Below are 21,594 nucleotides of genomic sequence, written 5' to 3' on the forward strand. Positions count from 1 at the left end.
AAAGTGTAGTACTGTAGTGCGATTTCGCATCCACTTATGAGATCAGGATCCGATATTTATTGTCAGATTTCAAAAATTGAACATAGTTATGAAAATGCAAATAGAAGTCAAGTGAGGTAGAAACGATAGTATAGACTTGACATTCTCTCTTCTACGGACCAATTCCTTGCTTTCACTAATCGTATATTTGGTATATATTGATGTCTCATTTGGTAGTGCACACACCGCACTTATTCAAGTGAAAAAAATCAGCTATTTGCAAAACCTTGAAACCTGCCACCTTTTGAAAGATTCCTCAGTTCAGACGATAATCCGAGACCGTGGACAGAAGTGAACAAAGTAAACGAGACCAAAACCATATTTTCAAGGATAATCTCGAAGCAAAGAAATAAAACGCGATAATTTTGGCATTTTCAGCACATTCATTACTTTCTCCAGCTCATTATGTTGAGACAGTTCACACGTAGAATGGCCACTGAGGCCTCAGCAGCTTCGCAGGGAGCCGCTTTCAACATTGCACAACCACCCAAATATACCTTGGCCAGTTTGAGAACGTTTCCATCGTTAGAGCCCCATACTTTTGTGCCCTTACCAGCTAGTTTTATGGATGCTCCTACCAGAAGGGACTTTTTGTGGAGCGCTGTAGTATATGAAGCCGACAAGGCCCGTGTTGGATCCGGATATGTACCCACCAAGGGCGATAAGTTGTTTTCTAACAAGAAATTGAGACCACAGAAGGGTTCTGGTAAAGCCAGAGTTGGTGATGCCAACTCTCCTACCAGAGATAATGGAATTAAGGCTCACGGGATCAAGGCTCCACACGACTGGTCTACTGGATTGAATAGCAAAGTCTACCACAAGGCATTCCAAGCAGCATTCTCGGAGCAATACAAGAACGGCAAGGTGTTTGTCATTGGCGGAGACCAAGTAGCTTCTGAATACGATACGACAGAGTTGGACTTTAAGTACGAACACCCTGAAGCTACCAGACAGTTTGTGCAGTCGCACAATTTACAGAAGTTGAACTTGCTCTTTATCACTGATGCGCAGAGAGACAACTTGATAAACTCCACCGAGTACATTGGCAAGAGAGCCAGTGTGTTGGTCAAGGAGGCTGTAGAGGTCAGAGACCTCTTGAAGGCCAATAGAATATACATAGAGTTGCCAGCATTGCAATGGTTCATTGGCAGATACTCGCTTGAGTAGAGTGATAACCAGCATGTACATAGAACAGAGTGTAAATAGACGATTCGCATGAAATGATTGTAGTAGGTAGGGCAATGTGTTACGGGGTGTAATTGCTATAGATGAGACAGGGACGGCAGGAGAGAATTGCCGGTATTATTAAGAGATTGTTACTAAGAGATGCGTATATATTCAAGAAGACGTTCTGTTGCAGCCACTGGCTACGGTACTTGAAGCACATTTTGAAGGATAGACAGCTGAAACATGCAATTTCATTGTGGTCTCGATTTGAAACTAGTGTGAATTACTTCAGCTATAATACATCTCTTCCAATTGTTGGTTGAGTGAATAGCAAGTGTATATTCAATCGGTTCTATTTGGAGATGCAATCTTGTCTCTCTACTACACCCTAGCTCCTTGGTTTGTGTATATTTTATTGAGAGAGTAGTTGGTACACGTTTACCACTGCTATGCCCTCAACTAATCTTCATATAACCAACTACATTGTTTATTGGATAATTCAAATGAACTTATCTCCAAAGTGAACGCATTTTGCAATCATTTCCAGTCTCCAGCATTGGGATGCTAAATATTTCATCACGTGTTGATGATTAGGGCTTTGCCCTAGACTATTCCTGTGCGCCAAACTACTCTTGCTCTTCCTCAGTCTGTCTGTATGCACGTCTTCCATCACTCTCATACTACTCTCCAGTATGGGACTGGGGAGTGCGAAAAATTGTGAGGAGGTGAGGCAGGAGAGTCTGAAAAAATTCACTAAAAATTTTTTATAAGCAACGAATCTTTCTAGTTTTGTTTCGTAGTATACCTAAAGGAAAACAAGTCAAAATGCCATTAGTTGTCCAAGAACAAGGTTCATTCCAACACATCTTACGGTATGTGCCACCCCTCTATCCAGCGAGAAGAAACGAGAAAGTTTGGACCAGTGTAGGCTGTTCGTTATCAACAATCTTATTGAAGAAATTTCATCCCAAAAATCTTGAAGTACAAGTCATACATATCCCAGACCCATAAACCATTAGCAGTCCAGACGTGACTATCATGTCCATGTAGAAGCCTCGAAGTTTGAGGCGAGAATTTCACTGAGAAAGGGTAGATATCTTCAAACAGTAGTTAAATGAAAACAAAGCATTCACCCATCAATTTTCAGCATTAATATTCAAGATTGACAAATAATGAAAACATCGACAGCTTGAAAGAGAATTATAGAATTCCAGACTGAACTTAGTCCAAATATTCCACCATTCGCATCACTTTGACACCAAAAATTTTCAACTTTTCATGATATTCAATGAGAGCCTACGCAAGAGTTTCTTCGTTTCTTCCAGCTATTACAAATAACTCCAGTGTGAACATTTTACTAACATATATCTAGTTTGTTGAACACCAACATCGATGGTAGAATCAAGATCATGTACGCCTTGACCAAGATCAGAGGTGTCGGTCGTAGATACGCCAACTTGGTCTGTAAGAAGGCTGATGTCGATTTGACCAAGAGAGCCGGTGAATTGACCCAAGAAGAATTAGAAAGAATCGTCACCATCATGCAAAACCCAACCAACTACAAGGTCCCAGCTTGGTTCTTGAACAGACAAAAAGACCACGTTGACGGTAAGGACTACCACGTCTTGGCCAACAACTTGGAATCTAAATTAAGAGATGACTTGGAAAGACTCAAGAAGATCAGATCCCACAGAGGTATCAGACACTTCTGGGGCTTGAAGGTCAGAGGTCAACACACCAAGACCACCTCCCGTGGTCGTTAAGTTATTTTAAGTTACTTGGGTTGAACATCATTAAAGTTATAATCATAATATAATGGCTTTTCAAGGTTTATTCGTATTTTTTGTTTATACACATATATTTCCATGTAATTTACTATAATATAAAAGCTTATCCGTTTAATAGCAATGATGATGTAGAGAGTTTTGAAATAGAAGGGAAGCGGAAATCATAAATACGGAAGCACACATATTTGTAGAAATTTGGCAAGTTTTATAGAAATTATTGACAATTGTCTCTGATTCTTGAATTTCACTAGAATTACTACTTTAAATTCATCAACAAATCACACAATAATAGATTCTCAGATCGATATTAGCATATGTCAGATATCAGTAGTCTATTAACTATATAATATTGTGGTGATGTACTTTGTGCTAAAATGAAGTCTTGCATTCACAGTGAAAGCTCATGTGACAAACTGACACTACGTCAGTACAAATTTACGACTGTAGCCGATGCCAATGTATCTGCTTGTAATTTTACCATAATCGTCCAATATGGATCGGTTTCTTGCATTTTTTCTTGCCTTTAGTAAATGCCAGCCATATATTCATCTATTCCTATAATGGACAAATTGCTCCCCCTTACGCTTCTTCAACGTGGTGTCATTTCAACCTCTACCATGCCCTTCGAGTTACATTTCGAAACCAGTATGCGTAATTTAGGCTGTACCTGTAGTAGCGAACCATTCCCCTTGAACCAATTATTCCTCTTGGGGCCAATACTATCATTTTCAGTAGAAATGTGAGCTCGCAACGCACCTTCGTTACCACCCCTGCTGGAGATCTAAATAACCTCATTGTGATGCCAGATATTGCTATTTAAGGAAATGCTACAAACCGTCTAAGAAACCTCCTACATGGTTCGCTAGGCAACGACAGACTATTCGTGTTTTTGCATTCCCTCCTGCCAGTCTCGTCTAAGTCTAAATTTTCGCGCTTGAATTTTACTCTTTACGGAATAGTTGCTGCAGCAAGGGACAGGAGGTGATAGCTGCGAAAAGTTCACATCAGATCTTCTATATCGCCGATCCTGGAAATCGCAACGGCGGCCGAGTAGAACCTCCCGAGACGACTTAGACATTTCAGCATTGTTCAGTATCAATCTTTTGATTGCTTGTTATGGAGCGATTATCGCTAGAGTGAGCCGTAGCTGGAAGCACACTTCTACATTCAATTCTATCGTTCATAAATTCATGCAATGATTCTAACATTTATAAATCTAACCGTTACTAATATACACTTAAAATACATGTTATGCTTTACTTCCAGAGGCCAGCCTTCAAGCTCAATAAATTTTCGGCAGCAGCGTCCTTTTTGTCATTTTTTATAATAGGCTTGCTGTTCAAATTGTTGCTGCTGATTTCGCCCAATGGCTTTCTAGTAGATGTAGATGTAGAGTTCAAAATGCTCTGAATGGAAGACTTCTTATCCTCATTTTGTACACTGGAGAGCTTCTGGTTGACCTTAGTGCTGCTTGGAATCAACTTGAAGGTCATGGTGCTGGAACTGCCAGAGTTGAGCTGCAAAGGTTGCTTTTTCCTGGTTTCATTAAGAACCAACTTTTGACGTTTATTAGAGTGTGCAATCATGGAGTCGTCCATGGAAGTGTTGGAATCGTCTTCGACATTTGTAGTTGTAGTCGAAGTAGCTGTAGTTTGAGCATTTATGATCTTGGATACAAAAGGTGTGCTGGATGCTTCAGGAATCTTTCCAAAGTTGGGAATCGAACTAGATCTTGGCTTGATTGGAGAAGATGTAGTTAAAGATGGAGAGCCAACGTAGGAATGAGACTTGATCAATGGTTTTGTTGGTGTAGATGAAATTAATGGAGGGTTGGATGTAAGTGGAGCTGGCAAATAAGATCCAGATGGATTTCTAGTAAGAGGTGGAAGTGTAGTATTTTGTGGAATAGAATGGGCATTTGGTACTGCAACAACCATTGCAGGCATTGGAGGATGAGGAACCATTGCCACAGGAGTAGGAGGCAACTCCGTGACTTCTTTCTCATGGTTCAGCTGCTTTCTCAAACTCTGTCTCTTATTCTGGAACCAAATCTGCACAGCCTTCTCTGTCATGTTGACCTTGGCCGCAATCTCAATTCTTCTCATCTTGTTAGGAGTGGAGCCGACAAGGAACTCCTTGTTCAAGATCGACAATTCGTTGGGCGATGTTCTTCTCCTCTTCCTTCTGGCCAATGGAGCATTGTCAATGGATGGCTCTTGCAGAGGGAAAGTGGCAGGAGAATGAGAAATGAATGCATATGACTTGGAGTCGTTCGAAGACGTAACAGGTTGTGGAGGTGGAGGAGGCAAAGAAGCAGATGCACTGACAGGTGTGACAGCCGCAGTAGCTGGGGCAGAATGTGCAGACGTGTTGATGCTCTTAAGAATGTGATGGGTGGAAGGAGGGGGAGCAAAAGAAGAAGTTCTTCTCAAGTCAGTGATGCTGATGTCGGCTTCGCTGGTGTCGACAGAGTAGTTTCCTGTTATCGAACCTCTTGAGGTTGGAGGTGTAGGAAAAGAGGCATAGGAACCAAATGGTCTTTGATTCGACTGGAAGTATCTCGAGGAAGTTGGCGTAGTGCTGAAGGAGTCGATGGAAGGCAACTTTGTTGGCATGTATGGAGTCGAAGTTATGGCAGGGTCCTTGCTGGAAGGAGTCGACGACAACAACGATGACAATGGAGGCAAGTTAGGCTTGTTGGCACCGTAAGAAGAGGGTGTAGGAGGGAAGGTGCTTGTCCTCTTTGGTGTCTGTAGATACATCATGTTTGTGAATTGAGCTCGCAGGGTATTAGTTAAGGAAGAACAAAAAGGAAATGTTGATTAAGTTGTGGAGAAAGGATACAAGAAGCAAGTCGAAATTTGTGCTGAACTGGTGTAACAGGAATTGTGCAGATATATATACAATTTCCGCCAAAGAGTGTACATATATGTAACTTTGCAATAATTAAGTACGCATATAATAACCAAGGAACGAAGGGTGCAAGATATTACCCAGGAGAGAGCCAAATCACGGTTTTGGCGATGTAGCTAAGACACCAGAATAGTAATAAACATAATAATAATAGGTTTGGTGCAGAAAATAATTCTTCTGAAATCAACTCACGCAAACCATACATATGAAATAAGAAATATTGACGCAGTCTAAAAAATAAATTTCGCCATAAAGACGCCAAAAAAATTGATGCGATCCACGCTGAAAAAACAATAGCGAGCCAATAAACCTGAGCCAATAAGCTGAATTGCTCGTTACCCGCAGAAGAAGAAACGTATGGCGACAGAGACATCATCTATTCTACAACGCGAGCTGCTGGTACATCAGAAGCAGACCGACCACCCTGCAGCTGAAGCCCAGTCCTACTGCGACATTCCGCACTGAAGCCTGGGCCAGTTGGTGAAACGAAATAGTAGGAAGACGCGGTTGTAATTTCTGACTGGTGGTGTTGTTTACGTTTAGAATTAATTGCATGCATCTCATTATCCTTACAACTGCACTACATTCACAAGCTATTTCCCAATCCTGTTAATTAGAGAAGGTTAGGTGATTGGATTGCCGTTTTGACCCGTAACACGGTGCGGTTTGTTTACCTTGACGCACGAATTTCGATAATTTCGCGTTTTGCTTTTTCGTGTTGCAACTGCTAATTACCTTGTTGGGCCAAGGCACCCTAATGAAATGAATTGCATAGACGTGGCAGAACAAACCTTTTCCACTCAGCCAACACTCCAGACGTCTGGGCTTGCCACGAAACGCCAATTGTCGCTTTAGACTTAGATTCGCTGCTATTTTCACAGTCTCAGCTTGTTTCTAATGCCCATCGAGGTGCCTTCTACACGTATCGAATTTCAATTTCCTGTACCAAGACCAGTTGCATTTCGACTATCGTTTGAAAATCCCCAAGTTGAAATAATTGCACTTTTCTTGCAACTGATTGTACGCAAATCCACGTTGGTTTCCTGTTTCGAAACAGGGTCCTGTCTATGCGCGCAGTAAGAACGTAAATCAATGCTTTGTAGGTATGATCTAATTTGATTTGGTTAAGCTATTACATCATATAGTTATTCTGGAACATAAGAAGTTTCAGCTCACAAGAACATAAACACAACTGCTGCGATTATCACCGCAACGCCTCATACTCAACGCGTAGTGGTAACTACGTACGCTTCCAACGTGACCCACCCTCCTCAAAGGATTAATCAGGTATCAACACCATATCACGTGCGCTACCATACATAATTTCGCAGCCATGTATGGCCATTGCACTGTTTGTGTTTGCTTGGAGAAGAGGTTAAAGGAACGAAAGTATTCCAGCAAGATAAATCGGTTCAATTTCGGGTAATTGTTATTAATTATAGTGAGTATAAAGATCGACAATATTCAATTTGGAAGTATCGTCTATACTAGATCGACGACTCTAAAATTATGTACGGATTTGTGATATTGCACTTTTGGAAAAGACAGACAAAGACAAAACCAGAGAGATAAGAGCATATGAGCACCACAGTACTAGCACAACAGAGAAGTATAATACAGTCTCATGGATTTAGAAGGAGAATCTTTAGCAGAGTTAAGACTCACATGGGACAGTTTCAAGTCTTCGGAGCAATGGGACGATTCTAAACACGAGTTTTGATTTTAGAGAAGAGGGTCTGGCTGGCTATTGCAGTTCCTAATGAAACAGCAACCATGCAGACCATAGATAGTATGACCTTATGTTCTTCCGCTGTTTACCTTAGAATTCTAGTCTTGGTTCTAACTTGTGTTGCTAGCTTTACAGTGGTCTAGAATGCTCTCATTAGAGACATTCCTGGGAATCTACCGACATTTAACAGATTCTCTAACTGTAGGACTGAAACAAGCAGAGGGAAGTGTTTTCTAATTCACACTGTACTGGAATGTATATTAAGTGAAAGTACTGTTTTTTATATGGAACACTTGAAAGTTGTATGGGTTATTATATCTATTACGTAAGCAGAAGGTATAAGAGCTAGAAAGGGCCAAAATTTATGAGAATGATAATTCACAAAGATGGAATACAAATTAGTTTGAAGTAATAGGAATCAGTTCAGCCTTCTGATGGAAGCCAAATGTGTTCTCTACCAATAAGAAGATATCCTCTCTTCCACTATTTGTATAGCTTCTCCACACTCACGAGACTATTCGCACGGTCTGCTACCTGCACGTGCCTTAAACGGTAGTGTGAACCCCAGCCAGCGCAATCATCTCTTCTATTATTCTGTATTTAATTAAAGATGAATATGTAAAAATTCATTTGGTTACTGTATCATTCTGGTAGAGGCATCTCTTCTTGTCTTTTTCTGTAGCAATACGAACCTGAAACTAAAGCGTGCCACTCCAGACGTATCCTTTAATGGACTCTCCACTCATTTCAACTCAACTTATTAGTAGCTAATTAAACCATTGTTCGGTATTCACAATTACATTACGACAATCATCCTAAATTTCACTTTCATTTCAGGTCAAAATCCACAGACTGCCACATAAGATTATTTACCATGCAAGAGAAACCTGCCCAACGTCGTTCGGGCAGAAGCATGTTGCTTTCTGTATTTGTGCTATTGGCTCTTTCTGGAACCTTGTGGATTACTCGCACCAATACTATTCGTCAGTACCAACAAGTGGTTAGTAGCCATATCTTCAACAAGAACAATAACGACAATAATACCCAAGTCAATGCGGCAATGTTTCCGGCCGATAACATAATCTCCGTAGAAAGTGTTCATTTGTCCGAAGACGAGAAGAAGGATCTCAAACGCTTGGGACTCACAATGAAGACTCCAGTGAAGGTCAAGTCTACGGAAAAAGGTGAACAGATTATCCATGGCAGATTTTTGCACATCACAGATATCCATCCAGATCCGTACTACAAGACCGGCTCGAAACAAGACGGGTTCTGTCATTCTGGAAAGGGTAATGCCGGTAAATACGGAGATGCCATATTGGGATGCGACAGTCCCATGGTGCTTATGGAAGACACAATTAAGTGGATCGAAGATAACTTGAAGGACAAGATAGACTTCATAGTGTGGACAGGAGATAATATCAGACACGACAACGATCGAAGATACCCCAGAACGGAGTTGAACATCTTTGAGATGAACCAACAGGTCAGTGACTTGATGTATGATACGTTCAAGAACAAAAAAGACCCCAACTTGAAAGTAGATTTGATTCCCTCATTAGGTAACAATGACGTATACCCCCATAATTTGTTCAGCCCTGGCCCTACTTTACAGACGAGAGAGTTGTTCAAGATCTGGAGAAACTTCATTCCCGCTTCTCAATTGCACGTTTTCAACAGAGGTGCTTATTTCTTTCAGGAAGTAATTCCCAACCAGTTGGCTATCTTGTCTATTAACACTCTCTACTTGTTCCAGTCAAATCCATTGGTGGACAACTGTGACAAAAAGAAGGAGCCTGGCTACAAGTTGTTTGAATGGTTGGGCTATGTGTTGAAGGAAATGAGAAGTAGAAACATGAAAGTATGGTTAACTGGTCATGTTCCTCCCAACGAAAAGAACTATGATATCTCGTGTTTGCGTAAATATATCGTGTGGTCGTATGAGTATCGTGACGTCATCATTGGAGGCTTGTATGGCCACATGAACATGGACCACTTCATTCCCTTGGATTCTGTGGCTGCCTACAAGTCGATTAGAAAGTCGCTTAAAGGAAAAGCCAGTTCCAAAGACGTAGAAGACGAGCTTGTTCAGAAATTCTTGGTAGATAATTTGGATTCCGATTCCGATTCTGACTCAGACGATGAAGATGACATCACCGAACCACTTGAAGACTCTAACATGTATCGTGTGTTTGACGAGAACCACGACGAAGACTTCGTGAGAGTCCAAGGTGGTATTCCAAGTGGGAAAGTCAAGTATATGGAGACGTTACGTGAGTCTCTCTATGCAACTATCAAGGGCAAGAGAAAGAGTGGTACTTCTAGTGAACGTTATTCTCTTGCTTTCGTATCTGCCAGTGTAGTTCCTACTTTCAATCCTGGATTGAGAGTGTGGGAATACAATATTACTGACTTGGGAGAAAAACTCACAAAGAAAACCCAATTCGAACCCTGGGACAGTTTCTTTACTGGATTAGAAACGATGATGCAATCGTTCGAGAAGTATGACATCGAGGATGAAGATGATACGTTCAAGATCAACGAAAACGATGATTTGGCTACGATCTTTAAAAAGAAGAGAGACAAGACTTTCCCTCTTCCCAAGCCCGAGAAGTTACCATTGGGTCCGGGGTATGTTCCGCAGACTTTTACTCCTGAGAGATATGTTCAATACTTTGCCGACTTGGAGGGCATCAATAGTGGAAAGAAGGACTTTTCGTACGAGTTCGAGTATTCTACTGATAACGAGATCTACGAGTTGGGAACATTGGTTGTGGACGAATGGATCAAGTTAGGTAGAAAGTTGGGTAAACCAATCAAGGATAAGAAGAAGGAAGAGGAAGACGATGAAGGTGGAAAGAAGAAGAAGAAGAAGAAAAAGAACAAAAAGAAGAAGGACGGTAAAAGCAAGAAGAGCAAGAACAAGTCTGCGTCTGATAATGCTGAGGATGTATTGCAGAAGATATGGAACACTTATTTGAAGCATACGTTTATTAGTTCGAATTACGAAAACAAAGGATTCGGTTAGGTACAAAGTAACATAGCATAAGCTTTTACATAATATAAAGTAACGTTATAACAAAGGTAGAATTATCGTAGATTGGATACAGTGTTAAAGTGACATACTACTATTACTATTACTCCTACTATTACTACTACTATTATTGCTTTTGATTATGTAGCATTATGATTATGGGGTTTTCAGACACTATTAGAAACACTGTGGCTGCGAAAGTCAAATTCTGGACTTTCCAATTGCAACTAATTGCCGGATTAAGAAGGTTTAGCATATATAGAAAATGTGCATTTTAACACGTGACTTAGGGCTCAGCCCTAATTTTAACTGTAGTGCGTGAAATGAAAAATTTCTCATCCCAACCAGTTCCAGTGCGACTAGGTTTAATTTTCAGAAGGGTGCTACTTTTTTCACTATAAGCTTAATAGAATCATCATACTTTGGGACCATTAAATATTCCTATCGTCAAATATAATACAAGTCGAAATGGGTGGTACTCGTGAAAAGAAAGTTCAATACTTCTCCAAGCTTAGAGAATTGTTGGAAGAATACAAGTCGATCTTCGTTGTCGGTGTCGACAATGTTTCTTCTCAACAAATGCACGAAATCAGAAAGGCCTTGAGAGGTGATGCCACCGTGTTGATGGGTAAGAACACCATGGTCAGAAGAGCCATCAGAGGTTTCTTGTCTGACTTGCCAGAGTTCGAAAAGTTGTTGCCTTACGTCAAGGGTAACGTTGGTTTCATTTTCACCAACGCTGACTTGAAGACCATCAGAGACGAAATTGTCTCCAACGTTGTTGCCGCTCCAGCCAGAGCTGGTGCCGTTGCTCCAAAGGATGTCTGGATTCCAGCCGGTAACACCGGTATGGAACCAGGTAAGACTTCCTTCTTCCAAGCTTTGGGTGTCCCAACCAAGATTGCCAGAGGTACCATTGAAATTGTCTCTGATGTCAAGGTTGTTGAAGCCGAAAACAAGGTCGGTCCATCTGAAGCCACTTTGTTGAACATGTTGAACATCTCGCCATTCACCTACGGTATGACTGTTGTTCAAGTGTACGACAACGGCCAGGTCTTCCCATCTTCCATCTTGGACATCTCTGACGATGAATTGGTTGGTCACTTTGTCTCTGCCATCAACGTCATTGCCTCCATCTCTTTGGCTGTTGGTTACCCAACCTTGCCATCTGTCGGTCACTCTGTCGTCAACCACTACAAGAACGTCTTGGCCTTGTCGATTGCTACTGACTACACCTTCGAAGGTTCTGAAGCCATCAAGGACAGATTGGCCAACCCAGAAGCTTACGCTGCTGCTGCTCCAGCTGCTGCTGCTTCCGGTGCCTCTGAAGAAGCTGCTGAAGAAGCCGCTGAAGAAGAAGCTGAAGAATCTGAAGACGACGACATGGGATTCGGTTTATTCGATTAAACTGATGATTGAATTAGCTAGTAATACTTTTTTCATTGTGCAATAAATCTTCGTTTTAATTTGATGTAGAACATGGTAATAAAAACTAAACTTGAAGAAGTTCTTCAAAATTGTAGATATGTGTCGTAGTTGTAGTCTTCATATTTTCTGACTGTTGTGTCGACGTTCTGCTTCACATCCTAGATTAGGATATCAATTAGTATGTTCCAATTTTTCTACAGTGCTGAATATTTTCTTAGTGCGCACATTTTGCAATTACAATCTTTTAGAGAAACCCATTTTGCACCCATTTATTATCACCTCACATTAAAGTACTACTACCTTCACAATCCTCCATATACCTTAAAATAGATATCGGAAACATTGCAAACATTGCAAACATTGCAAGATGGAAAATACGGCCTACAACACTGAAATCACTACATACTATCCTACCTTGGAACAGTTGGAGGAACAGCGCTTAACTCATTCAGACTTGGCTTTCAACATGGCACGACTAGACTTTATTATAGACGAAGGTCCCTACTTGAATGACGAAACCAAGTTGATTTCTATGTATGAAGAAGTCTTGCAAATAATCACCAACCTTGTTTCAATGAGCGAAAAGAATCCTACATTGCACCAATCCGTGTCTGACTTCTTTCAGAACAGGAGACTAGATAAAGTGGTAGCCATTCTATTGGGCTACTCATTTCTCATACCCTTGAGAGCAGACCTCAAATATGGAATACCTGTGAATCTTCCCAATTACAAGATTATAGAAAACATCAAATTGGTGGTAGAGTTAATCTACAGTATCAAACCATATCTGTTCAGAAAGAATCTCATTCAGGTAGCTTCTACTGTTGGGTTGTTGGTGATTTTGGAAGACATTCTTGAAAGGTTACTTCTGGAGAAAAGAGATATTCCGGATAGAATAATGAAGCACAAGGATAGCATACAAATAATAAAGGTGAAAAAACTCAAGAAGGAAATAGTCGATATATTTGGAGTCGTTGATGACGAAAGAGTAGAAGAATTGCTGGAGTCTTTTTTGAAAAGCGACCAGATAGTGCAAATCACCTTTCTTACCCAAATAGTGGAAGAAACTATTGACTGTATCTTGTCTACTTGTCGTCCGGAATTGTTCCTCATGAGGTATTTGAACAAGAAATCCAAGCTCCTAAAAACACAAACCGAATACACCAAGTTTGCTGCTGAGTTCACTGCCTTGGTTTCCAACTTTGGAAATGCCTTCGACAAACACGAAATTCTCGAAGAAGACTTGGAGATGTACAGACAAAACATTGAAAATACGATTCGAACTCTTCTTCAGAGGCCGGAGATGTTCACCCTCAATGCATTCACCGAAATCAATACTGTATTCAGCAGAGTCTTTGGTAAGGAAATCTTGGTTAATATCACAAATGCTTCAGTCACCGTAATCAAGAGAGGATCTCTCCACCCCAAAAAATTCAGCACGAACGACTATAGATCAAAACTTGCAAATCATAAAAGCAAGGAAGAAATAGAACCTTCAGATGAACCCTATTATCCAGATATTATTACTGCCGTTCCAGAAAAGAAGCACTTCTTTGGATCCAACCTTGGAAACAAAAAATCCAGCAAATGGAGATTCTTCAGCTGGAAGAAGCTGTCCAAATAGCCATGCCCATATACCATGTCTATATGCCACATCTATATGTCACTTATGTATGTCATGTATTTACATTAGTGGGTCTCGTCAGACTCAATCACTACTAAAAAAGTGTACATTGCTATATTTACAGGAGGATTATGAAATCATGATAGTTTCACCAATGATAGACGAAACCTAAATGAAGTATGCTATATTTGTGAGAATCCGCTTGCTCATCTCTTTCTGAAGAACTCTCTTGGTTCTTCATAAACAGTCTTGATGTCTTTCGTGGTGGCTCTTTCTACATGTTGAGTCAACTTGCTTGGAGCAGGCCAAGTCTCAGGTAACAAGCCAGCTTTCTTGAACAAATACGATACACGGTCGGAAACATCGGCACCAACACCAAGCCAGTACTTGGACCTATCAAAATCCAACTCTATGTGCTTGAAAGGTTTGGTACCACTGGCTTTTTCTTCTGGAGTCAAAGGAACTGGGTTGGGGTTGTAAGTACCCAAAACTTCGATAGGCAAGGCATCACGGGCTTTTCCTCTATTGGCCACGACAATGTTGTACAAAGGCTGATGCTTTCTGCCAAAGCGAGCCAATCTTATTCTGATAGGGCTGCTCATCTTGATTGTTTTCCGTTAGGAAGATTCTAGATTGAATATCTGTTTCTCAATACATAGTGAAAAAAGTGAAAAATTCGTAGGCATGATTATGTGAGAATGTGAAAATTATTACATAATCAAAAATGCAAGTATACTATTTGCCGAAGAACAGATCATTCCTTAGACAAAACCAAGACTACTATTCTATGACATTGGAGAGTAACTGAATTATGTAGAGCACCTGTCCTACATTAATATCAAAGCTTTGGAGTCGTTCCGTATGAGTCTTTCCGTATACTAGCATACATTTTTGTTGTATTCAAAAGTGTAGGTGCATGAAGATTTTGCACCCATTAAATTTGTACACTCACATTAAGACTATTAAGATATGCATTTTGAAATGTAATAATAATATACAAAAGGGAAGAGTAAAAGATGAAGTATATGCATATGACCATTCTAGAAATCTCTGTTCTTAGACTGGTTGCTCTTTGCTGGATTAGAGCTTCTTTCTGGACTTAAGTGGTTTTTTAGGCTTGGAGATCTTGTTCTTACCCAACACCCTGTCCCTCGAAGAAGCCTTAGAAGGCCTTTCAGGTTCTTCATCATCGGAGAAGTTGTCGTCGTTGCTCTTATTTTTCTTGAACTTCAACTTGTTTCTTTGGCCTCTAACTGGAGCCTGTTTCACAGCGTCCAAGTAGGCATCTACACCAGAGCCTTTCCCAGCTAATGGGTCCTCTTCCTCATCATTTTCATTGAAGACAAACTTGCCGTTCTTGGTCTTGAAGTCAGATTTGTTTACTGATGCTTTAGAGAACTTCTTTGGCTTAGAGGATGAGATGTGTGCTAACGACTGACGGTCCAACAAGTTCAATGGTTCGTCACCAGTCTTCAAGATATACTGGTTAGCCTTCTTCTTATTTCTAGAAGAATTGTCATCTACTTCGTCTTCTTCCATTTCATCGTCGGAAACATCGGAGTCATACAATGCTTCTTCGTAAGCAGAGACGAACTTCTTTTCAGGACCAGCGGCAGAAGTCTCAGCTTCTTCAGCATCTTGCTTTCTCTTTGCCCTGTTTCTGGTCTTCTTGATGTTGGCAACCAACTTCTTGTCGTCTTCAGGAATTGCTTCCTCTACTACTTCAACCCCAAACTTTCTGATCAATCTTTCTAAGATATGCTTGACCTTAGACTTGAAGTGCCCCTTGTGTTCGTGAGACCATCTCATCAACTTGGTCAACAACTCAGACAAATTGGCTCTTACCATCTCTTCCGGTAACGACAAGACTTCGACCTTGACAAAACCAATGGCAGACTTGGCAATTTCTCTCGAGTTGTGAGTCAAGAATAATTCCACAGTCGACGCGATTTCTAACAACATATCGATCGGCAACTTATCTTTGAACTCAAAAACCAAACAAGAAATTGCAGTGATAGTAGCAGAGATCATGTGTGGAGCCTGAGCAGCCAAACCAGCACTGACCATAGTGAAAAACTCAGTCAAACTAGCTTCAGAAGATGGAGTTTCAGCATCAAAGCCTGGAACTCTGCCATTTTCTACAACCCCACCTTCAGCCATCTTGTGACCCATCTTGATCAAAATCTGGTAAGATAACTCTCTGGTTCTTTCATTGACATCCTTGGTTGAAAGAATGATTTCTTGTACAATAGAAGGGATAAAGAAAAGATCCGACTGCGGCAACAACTCCAAAACCAACAAGATAGCATTCAACCTGGAAGCTCTGGCAGAACTGTGGGTAGTCTCTGTATTCTCGATGAGAACATTCTCGATTTCACCAATAAACTTCAAGAGAGACTGCTTTCCCTCGTCAGTTTCAGCTAACTTGGATATTATTCTGTAAGATCTCTTCTGCATCAAGGCATTGTTTTGCAAAGGAACCGTAGCAGAGAAGATAGAGAAAAGGGCATTGTGGGAAGATTCAGGTACGTATTTACTCATGGCCACAATCAAGTCTAACATTGTGATACTCAACTTTGGTGTTTCCGACTTCTTTCCTTGAGGTTGGGCAGCATGAGCTTCTTCATCCATAGCATTCTTCAACAAACCACAGACCTTGTTGAAGGTTTCTTCCAAGTCGCCCTTAGGAACAATCTGCAAGTATGTGTCAATAGTCTCCAAAACAAAACCTCTAGAGTCAGGCAAAGTAGAAGAGAAGACGTTGAACAAGACCGAGAGAATGTTGGAAGCTTTGGCAGCAAGATAGTCCAAGTTCTCGTTAGCCTGCTTGATTGGAAGCTCTTCCTGGATAAGCAAATCACTTTCCAAGGCTCCGTCGCGGCAGGCAACGTTGGATTCTACAAGCAATCTCAAAGCATGGCAGATGGGAGTTCTCAATTCTACTCGGGAGTACATTAAGTCAGACAACTGAGCAGCAAAGGCATCGTCAAAGGCAGAAGTCAAGTCCTTAGGAAGATCACAGAAGTGAGGCAACAACGACCAGATTTGGTCCACAATGGTCTGGAAGATTTTGATATGCATCGACTGCTTGTTCGAGGCTTCAGCAATTTTATTTTCGAAAAACTCTACAGCTGGAAAGATGGACGATTTAAAGAAATTCAATTCAGCAAATCTCACATTATCTCTCAAGAGAGGAAGCAACCATGCTCTACCTGGTTGATCACCACCTGTCAAATTCAAAGGAAGAACGCTCAAGACGACTTGAGGACCAATAGTGGAAATTGCAGCAGAAATTACATCTTCAGCTTCTTTGTTGAATGGAAATGAGTCCTTCTCGTTTGTACGCCATTCTCCTACAATACCGAGTATACCCAAGAAGTCGGGATTGACACGAGTTCTCAATTTCAAGATGATAGCTGTGATGAGTTCAAGGATTTCCTTGACAGCATGCTGATACTTCACAGATAACAACTCGTGCTCGATATGCTCACTTATGAAAGTAATCACATCATCTACCTTTTCGTAGATTTCACCAGTGATACCGTTCGTAGCAGAAGGTTGCAACAAGAAGTTGTCTGGGATAGTTTCGCTCACAATAGCAATGAGACACTGAGAGGAAGATTCATAAATATCCTTAGAGTCAGAGCTCAAAAAATGCGACACTACTGGAATTATACTGGGAAGCTTTTCCAAACATACTTCGGGAGACAAGGTAGCAAAACTTTCAAGAGCCTTGGCTACTACAGCCAACCACGAGGCAGCCAAGTGGGCATCGTTGATTGATGGTTTCAAGTCAAATATGATGTCTAAGATGTTGGTGAACTTCTCTACATCAATGATGTTATTCATAGATTTGAACAAACCTTCGAATGCTGAGAAGGCAGACGACACCAAGTACTGGTCTGAAGTCTTAGAGATTTCCAACAAAATATCACACAAACGTTCGATTTTGTTAGCTGGCCAGGCATTGGCAGACGTGATTGAAGTTATCAATTGCAAGCAGTGGATAATCTGCGAGTTGATCTCTTTGTTGGAGTTCTTCTGGTGCTTTTTACTTTCCTGGAGCAACGATGTAAGCTTATTTAATGAGACGTCACCAGCCACAGGTGCAGCAACGTGTGTAGGCGAAGGAGATGCTGGGGGATGCGTTAAGATGTTGTGCACGGCCTCCTGAGCTCTTCTTCTAACTTTAGGTCTGGGATCAAAGGACAATTCCAACAATCCAAGTAAAGCTCTCTTCGGAGAAATGTTTCCTGATGCGACCCACTGCTGATGGTCCTGAGCCAACAATAAGCTCTCCAAGGCGCCGATAGTTGATCTTACTAATGGAGCTTCAGCTTCTGGAAGGGTTAAAGGTGGTGCCAATTTGGCCAAAATGTCTCCGAATTTGGACTTCAACAATGCCTTGGGAGTGAATGGAAAAACGATATCCAAAAAGTAGGCAGTGGTAGCAGCCAACGTTCCGTCGACGATCTCGTCATCTCTGATACACTGATCCAACAAGGACAAGAATGAAACAAAGTAGGCTACAGGTGTTTTTTCATTGTTTTGCTCTTCAATGTTTTCCTCTACTGCTGATAAAATAATGGCTAAATGCTTTTGGTTTTCCAACTTGGAGTTGATCTGAGTTCTGATCTTGGCCAACTTGTCATCAAGAACAAACAAGTCGACAGCAACTCCACCGTCTGGATTATTATCTGTCATGCTTATAAGTACCGGAGGATAGCTGGTGGACTCTACACTATTCAATTTTTTCAGCTCTCACTATTGAAACTTTTCATTATTTTGTCACCTTGAATTTTGTTTGCAGCTCTTCCCTCTCCAGAATTTTTTTTGCGATGCGAAGAGATCACGTGAAAACATCGAAATCAACTAGTATTAGCCATAGACCTATATGGAAAATATATCGAAGATGAAGTATATCCACTCATATTAGACAAATTTTGGATAAAATAGTATCTGGTATAGTCAAGATATTGTTGTTTGTATTTTGCATCATTTTTTCCCATTTTTTTCGAAAACGTTATTGAACCATAGAAAAGTGAATTAGTGTTTTCAATTTATGGTGTCTATGGCATCAGAACCATGACACAAGTATACGACACTACATCTTTTATAGCATGAATATGTAAATTCATTTCTACTTAAGCATCCAACTGCAATCCGTCAAGTATATGGTCTATCATCTCTATGTCGCGATTGAAGTTGGCTACAGCATTCTTATAGATTCTAATATCGTCTCTCTCGTCCTGGTCACGGAATTGTAGCCCTGGATCAAGGTCATCGTATTCATCGCTGACAGCATACTTCTTCTGCAAGTAGTATCTTATGTCATCAATCAATTCAATTGTGTCGGTATCCTGTCTTTCCTGGATTCGCAGCGCACTCTCATTGACTAAGGTAGCAAGCAACTCCTTCTGTACATCGTTCTTGAAAATGTTCTCCAAGTTATAGGCAATCATTTTGGTGACATGCTGTTCAAGTTTATCGCTTCTTGCTTCCCATGACACCCTGACAAGATCGTAGGCATCATAGCCAACTAAGGGTTTCAATGAGTCGAAGTCACCAGGAGTGAACTTGTCGAAGGAAGATGCTATTCTTACAGAGCAGATAGTCTTGAGTCTATCTAAAAACAACTCATCTGATGCAAACAACAAATCCACTGCCAAAAGTAAAGGAATATTGGGGATATCATCGTGATATAGATAGCACAACACCATCTCTGCTACATCTTGGCTGGCACTACTGTTAGAAATCTGGATTACTGGAAGATGGTCTGGTTGGAACTGCGGCCTATTAATGACTTCAAGGTTCGAGGACTTTTCATACGACTTAAAGTAGGGCAACTCCTTGTGTTCATTGATAAAAATTTCCGACTTCAACATCGTATCAAAGTATTCCGACCGTGAGATGATAGACTTATGCACTGGATAGAAGACCACAGACTCAGTATCTGCATCTATGGCAGACAAAATGATATCTGGGAAAGATGCAGAGCCCATCAACTTCTTCTTTTGATCGCGAGTAATGATCTCAGCAACCTGTATATCTTCAAAGTCGATATCGTCCTCAAGAGTGAGCCGAGTTACTATCTTGTCTGAAATTATGTGTCTGTTTAAGAATCTGTCCAAATCACGTCTACCTTCCTCGGAAAACTTAAATGCCAAATCGTACTTGATTTTAGACCGTTCCCTCTCCTTGGTAGAATCCTGAATCCGCTTAACACCTTCGGCCAAGTCGTACAATGCAAATTGTTCGGCCAAGTCAATTAACTTGTCCTGAAGATCGATATCTTCAGTGGGTAGAGAATTGGCTTTGAAGTAGATGAAATCTACAACAATTCTGAAAGCAATAGGATCGATGCTGGAGGGCAATTCTACAGCCACGCTACTGGCCCATTCACCGGCAAGTTTTTCTTGGAAATAGATACTCCTAGCAGCTAAAAGAAAACGATGCAACCTGAAAGACTGGTATCCCCGTGACAAGACACCATGAACATGAGGAAAATAGAATACTATATCTCTCGTAGGAGCCCCAGTTCTCGCACTGATCAAATTAGAAATATCTGTGGCAAACGACTGTTTAGTATCCACAGCCTTCGAGATGTCGAAACTAATAAGCAAGTCTCTAATTTCATCAGTCAAAGCCCCATAAATACAACGGGCTCCCTCAAAAGTGTCTCTGTCGCAAATAGCACCTCTAGAAAGAAGCAACTCTACAACTGGCAAGTGGCCACACAAGGACAGCAATATCAATGGAGAGTAGTCAAACTCGTCTACCTGGTTGATATCCAAATTCGGCGTGGAAAGCAACGCATCTACAGCCTCTAAATCGCCCCTTCGACATGCCATACATAAATCGGAAAACACCTTTTTCAGCTGTAGATCTGGGGAGTCTCCGTTCTCTTCAAATCCACGCTCACGATCCTCAGGTCGGACACTGACGTCATGGCCAGGTATATCCGCAATTGCTCTTGGTGCTGCCACCGACATGGCGGATGTATATTTGAGAGATAAAAAGAAAGAAAAACGGAAAGTTGACCGAAAATATGAAAAAAGGTTAAAGCAAAATTCACATTCTCTTGGGTAGCTCTCCACAGTTGAGATGCTCTTATCGTCTTCGCACCAATAGAAGAAAAGCTCTGCAGGAAAGGTGTGAAACTGACAGAAACCGTTGGAGCACGTGACAGTGGGACGAATAGATGCAAGAAATTGAAGAGAAGGAAACAGCTTGTAGATGCTATATTGCTTAGTGTATGACTGTCTTGTTCTGACCTCTCTTTTGGTCTCCACAGTTCTGGAAAGTCTGTGGCCATTAAAAACGCAATGGACGTGATTGGAACATTGTGCGGCCAAATGATTTAGACGTAGACAGAAAGAATTTCTTTGAACCTCGTATGAACCTTGGTAGTAACTCTACAGACGGCAACCGAAGAGATACCTTGAAACGAGTTCATCGACTCTGAAAAACATTATTCTGAATTTGAACCTCAATGATCCGTCAGTACGCAATTTCAATTACAGTAGAATAATAGAGAAATAGAAATTCGCTTTATGTTAAACAAAAAACCTGACTTCACTTGACAAATCGATTCAATTCAGCAACGGAATTGAACTGAAAACGAATTAACTCCATGGATAGCTTACATATCCGGATGTGTCGCGCAAAGAACAAGTGTGGCAAATCGGAACAGGGCTTAGAATTCAATAGGAGTCCATTTCAGCTTCCAAGAGTGGTGCTTTGATTTGGGTTTAGCGAAGCATCGCTGTCCAACAGAAATGCGGCTTTATCACCATCCAACAGAAATGCGGTTCAAAAAAATGGGTGCAAACTTCTCACTTTTGGAAATCCCATTGAATCAACTGAGGGCCAC

General features: G+C 41.0%; 9 protein-coding genes across 9 annotated transcripts; 5 read left to right on the forward strand and 4 right to left on the reverse strand. All coding sequences in view use genetic code 12, as the record gives it.

Annotated features, from left to right (window-relative positions):
• Positions 1-468: 468 nt before the first annotated feature.
• Positions 469-1,206, forward strand: PICST_32454 (mitochondrial 54S ribosomal protein YmL6; the record flags this gene model as incomplete). Its single annotated transcript, XM_001384956.1, has 1 exon — positions 469-1,206. The coding sequence occupies one exon, from the start codon at positions 469-471 to the stop codon at positions 1,204-1,206; it is 738 nt and encodes a 245-aa protein (XP_001384993.1).
• An 800-nt stretch (positions 1,207-2,006) lies between these two features.
• Positions 2,007-3,111, forward strand: RPS188 (40S ribosomal protein S18). The gene is made up of 2 exons (XM_001384957.1): positions 2,007-2,078; positions 2,579-3,111. Exons 1-2 carry the CDS (start codon positions 2,032-2,034, stop codon positions 2,967-2,969), a joined length of 438 nt encoding a protein of 145 aa, XP_001384994.1. The 5' UTR covers positions 2,007-2,031; the 3' UTR covers positions 2,970-3,111.
• A 1,138-nt stretch (positions 3,112-4,249) lies between these two features.
• On the reverse strand, positions 4,250-5,755 carry YOX1 (homeobox- domain containing protein; the record flags this gene model as incomplete). The annotated part of the gene is made up of 3 exons (XM_001385261.1): positions 4,250-4,724; positions 4,782-5,417; positions 5,544-5,755. 3 exons carry the CDS (start codon positions 5,753-5,755, stop codon positions 4,250-4,252), a joined length of 1,323 nt encoding a protein of 440 aa, XP_001385298.2.
• A 2,940-nt stretch (positions 5,756-8,695) lies between these two features.
• On the forward strand, positions 8,696-10,663 carry PPN1 (Phosphate metabolism transcription is regulated by PHO system; the record flags this gene model as incomplete). The annotated part of the gene is made up of 1 exon (XM_001384958.1): positions 8,696-10,663. The coding sequence occupies one exon, from the start codon at positions 8,696-8,698 to the stop codon at positions 10,661-10,663; it is 1,968 nt and encodes a 655-aa protein (XP_001384995.1).
• Positions 10,664-11,097: 434 nt separating this feature from the next.
• RPP0 (60S acidic ribosomal protein P0) lies at positions 11,098-12,135 on the forward strand. Its single transcript, XM_001384959.1, has one exon. It carries the CDS (start codon positions 11,138-11,140, stop codon positions 12,074-12,076), a length of 939 nt encoding a protein of 312 aa, XP_001384996.1. The 5' UTR covers positions 11,098-11,137; the 3' UTR covers positions 12,077-12,135.
• A 329-nt stretch (positions 12,136-12,464) lies between these two features.
• On the forward strand, positions 12,465-13,721 carry PICST_32459 (hypothetical protein; the record flags this gene model as incomplete). The annotated part of the gene is made up of 1 exon (XM_001384960.1): positions 12,465-13,721. The coding sequence occupies one exon, from the start codon at positions 12,465-12,467 to the stop codon at positions 13,719-13,721; it is 1,257 nt and encodes a 418-aa protein (XP_001384997.2).
• A 206-nt stretch (positions 13,722-13,927) lies between these two features.
• On the reverse strand, positions 13,928-14,323 carry PICST_60011 (mitochondrial 37S ribosomal protein MRPS16; the record flags this gene model as incomplete). Its single annotated transcript, XM_001385262.1, has 1 exon — positions 13,928-14,323. The coding sequence occupies one exon, from the start codon at positions 14,321-14,323 to the stop codon at positions 13,928-13,930; it is 396 nt and encodes a 131-aa protein (XP_001385299.1).
• A 351-nt stretch (positions 14,324-14,674) lies between these two features.
• On the reverse strand, positions 14,675-18,449 carry RRP12 (pre-rRNA processing protein). The gene has a single exon (XM_001385263.1). It carries the CDS (start codon positions 18,423-18,425, stop codon positions 14,802-14,804), a length of 3,624 nt encoding a protein of 1,207 aa, XP_001385300.1. The 5' UTR covers positions 18,426-18,449; the 3' UTR covers positions 14,675-14,801.
• A 389-nt stretch (positions 18,450-18,838) lies between these two features.
• Positions 18,839-20,757, reverse strand: PICST_78111 (conserved membrane protein with BTB/POZ domain). The gene has a single exon (XM_001385264.1). It carries the CDS (start codon positions 20,711-20,713, stop codon positions 18,866-18,868), a length of 1,848 nt encoding a protein of 615 aa, XP_001385301.2. The 5' UTR covers positions 20,714-20,757; the 3' UTR covers positions 18,839-18,865.
• Positions 20,758-21,594: the final 837 nt, after the last annotated feature.

This window comes from Scheffersomyces stipitis, chromosome 5 (assembly GCF_000209165.1).
Source record: "Scheffersomyces stipitis CBS 6054 chromosome 5, complete sequence".
Lineage (NCBI taxonomy): Eukaryota > Fungi > Ascomycota > Pichiomycetes > Serinales > Debaryomycetaceae > Scheffersomyces > Scheffersomyces stipitis.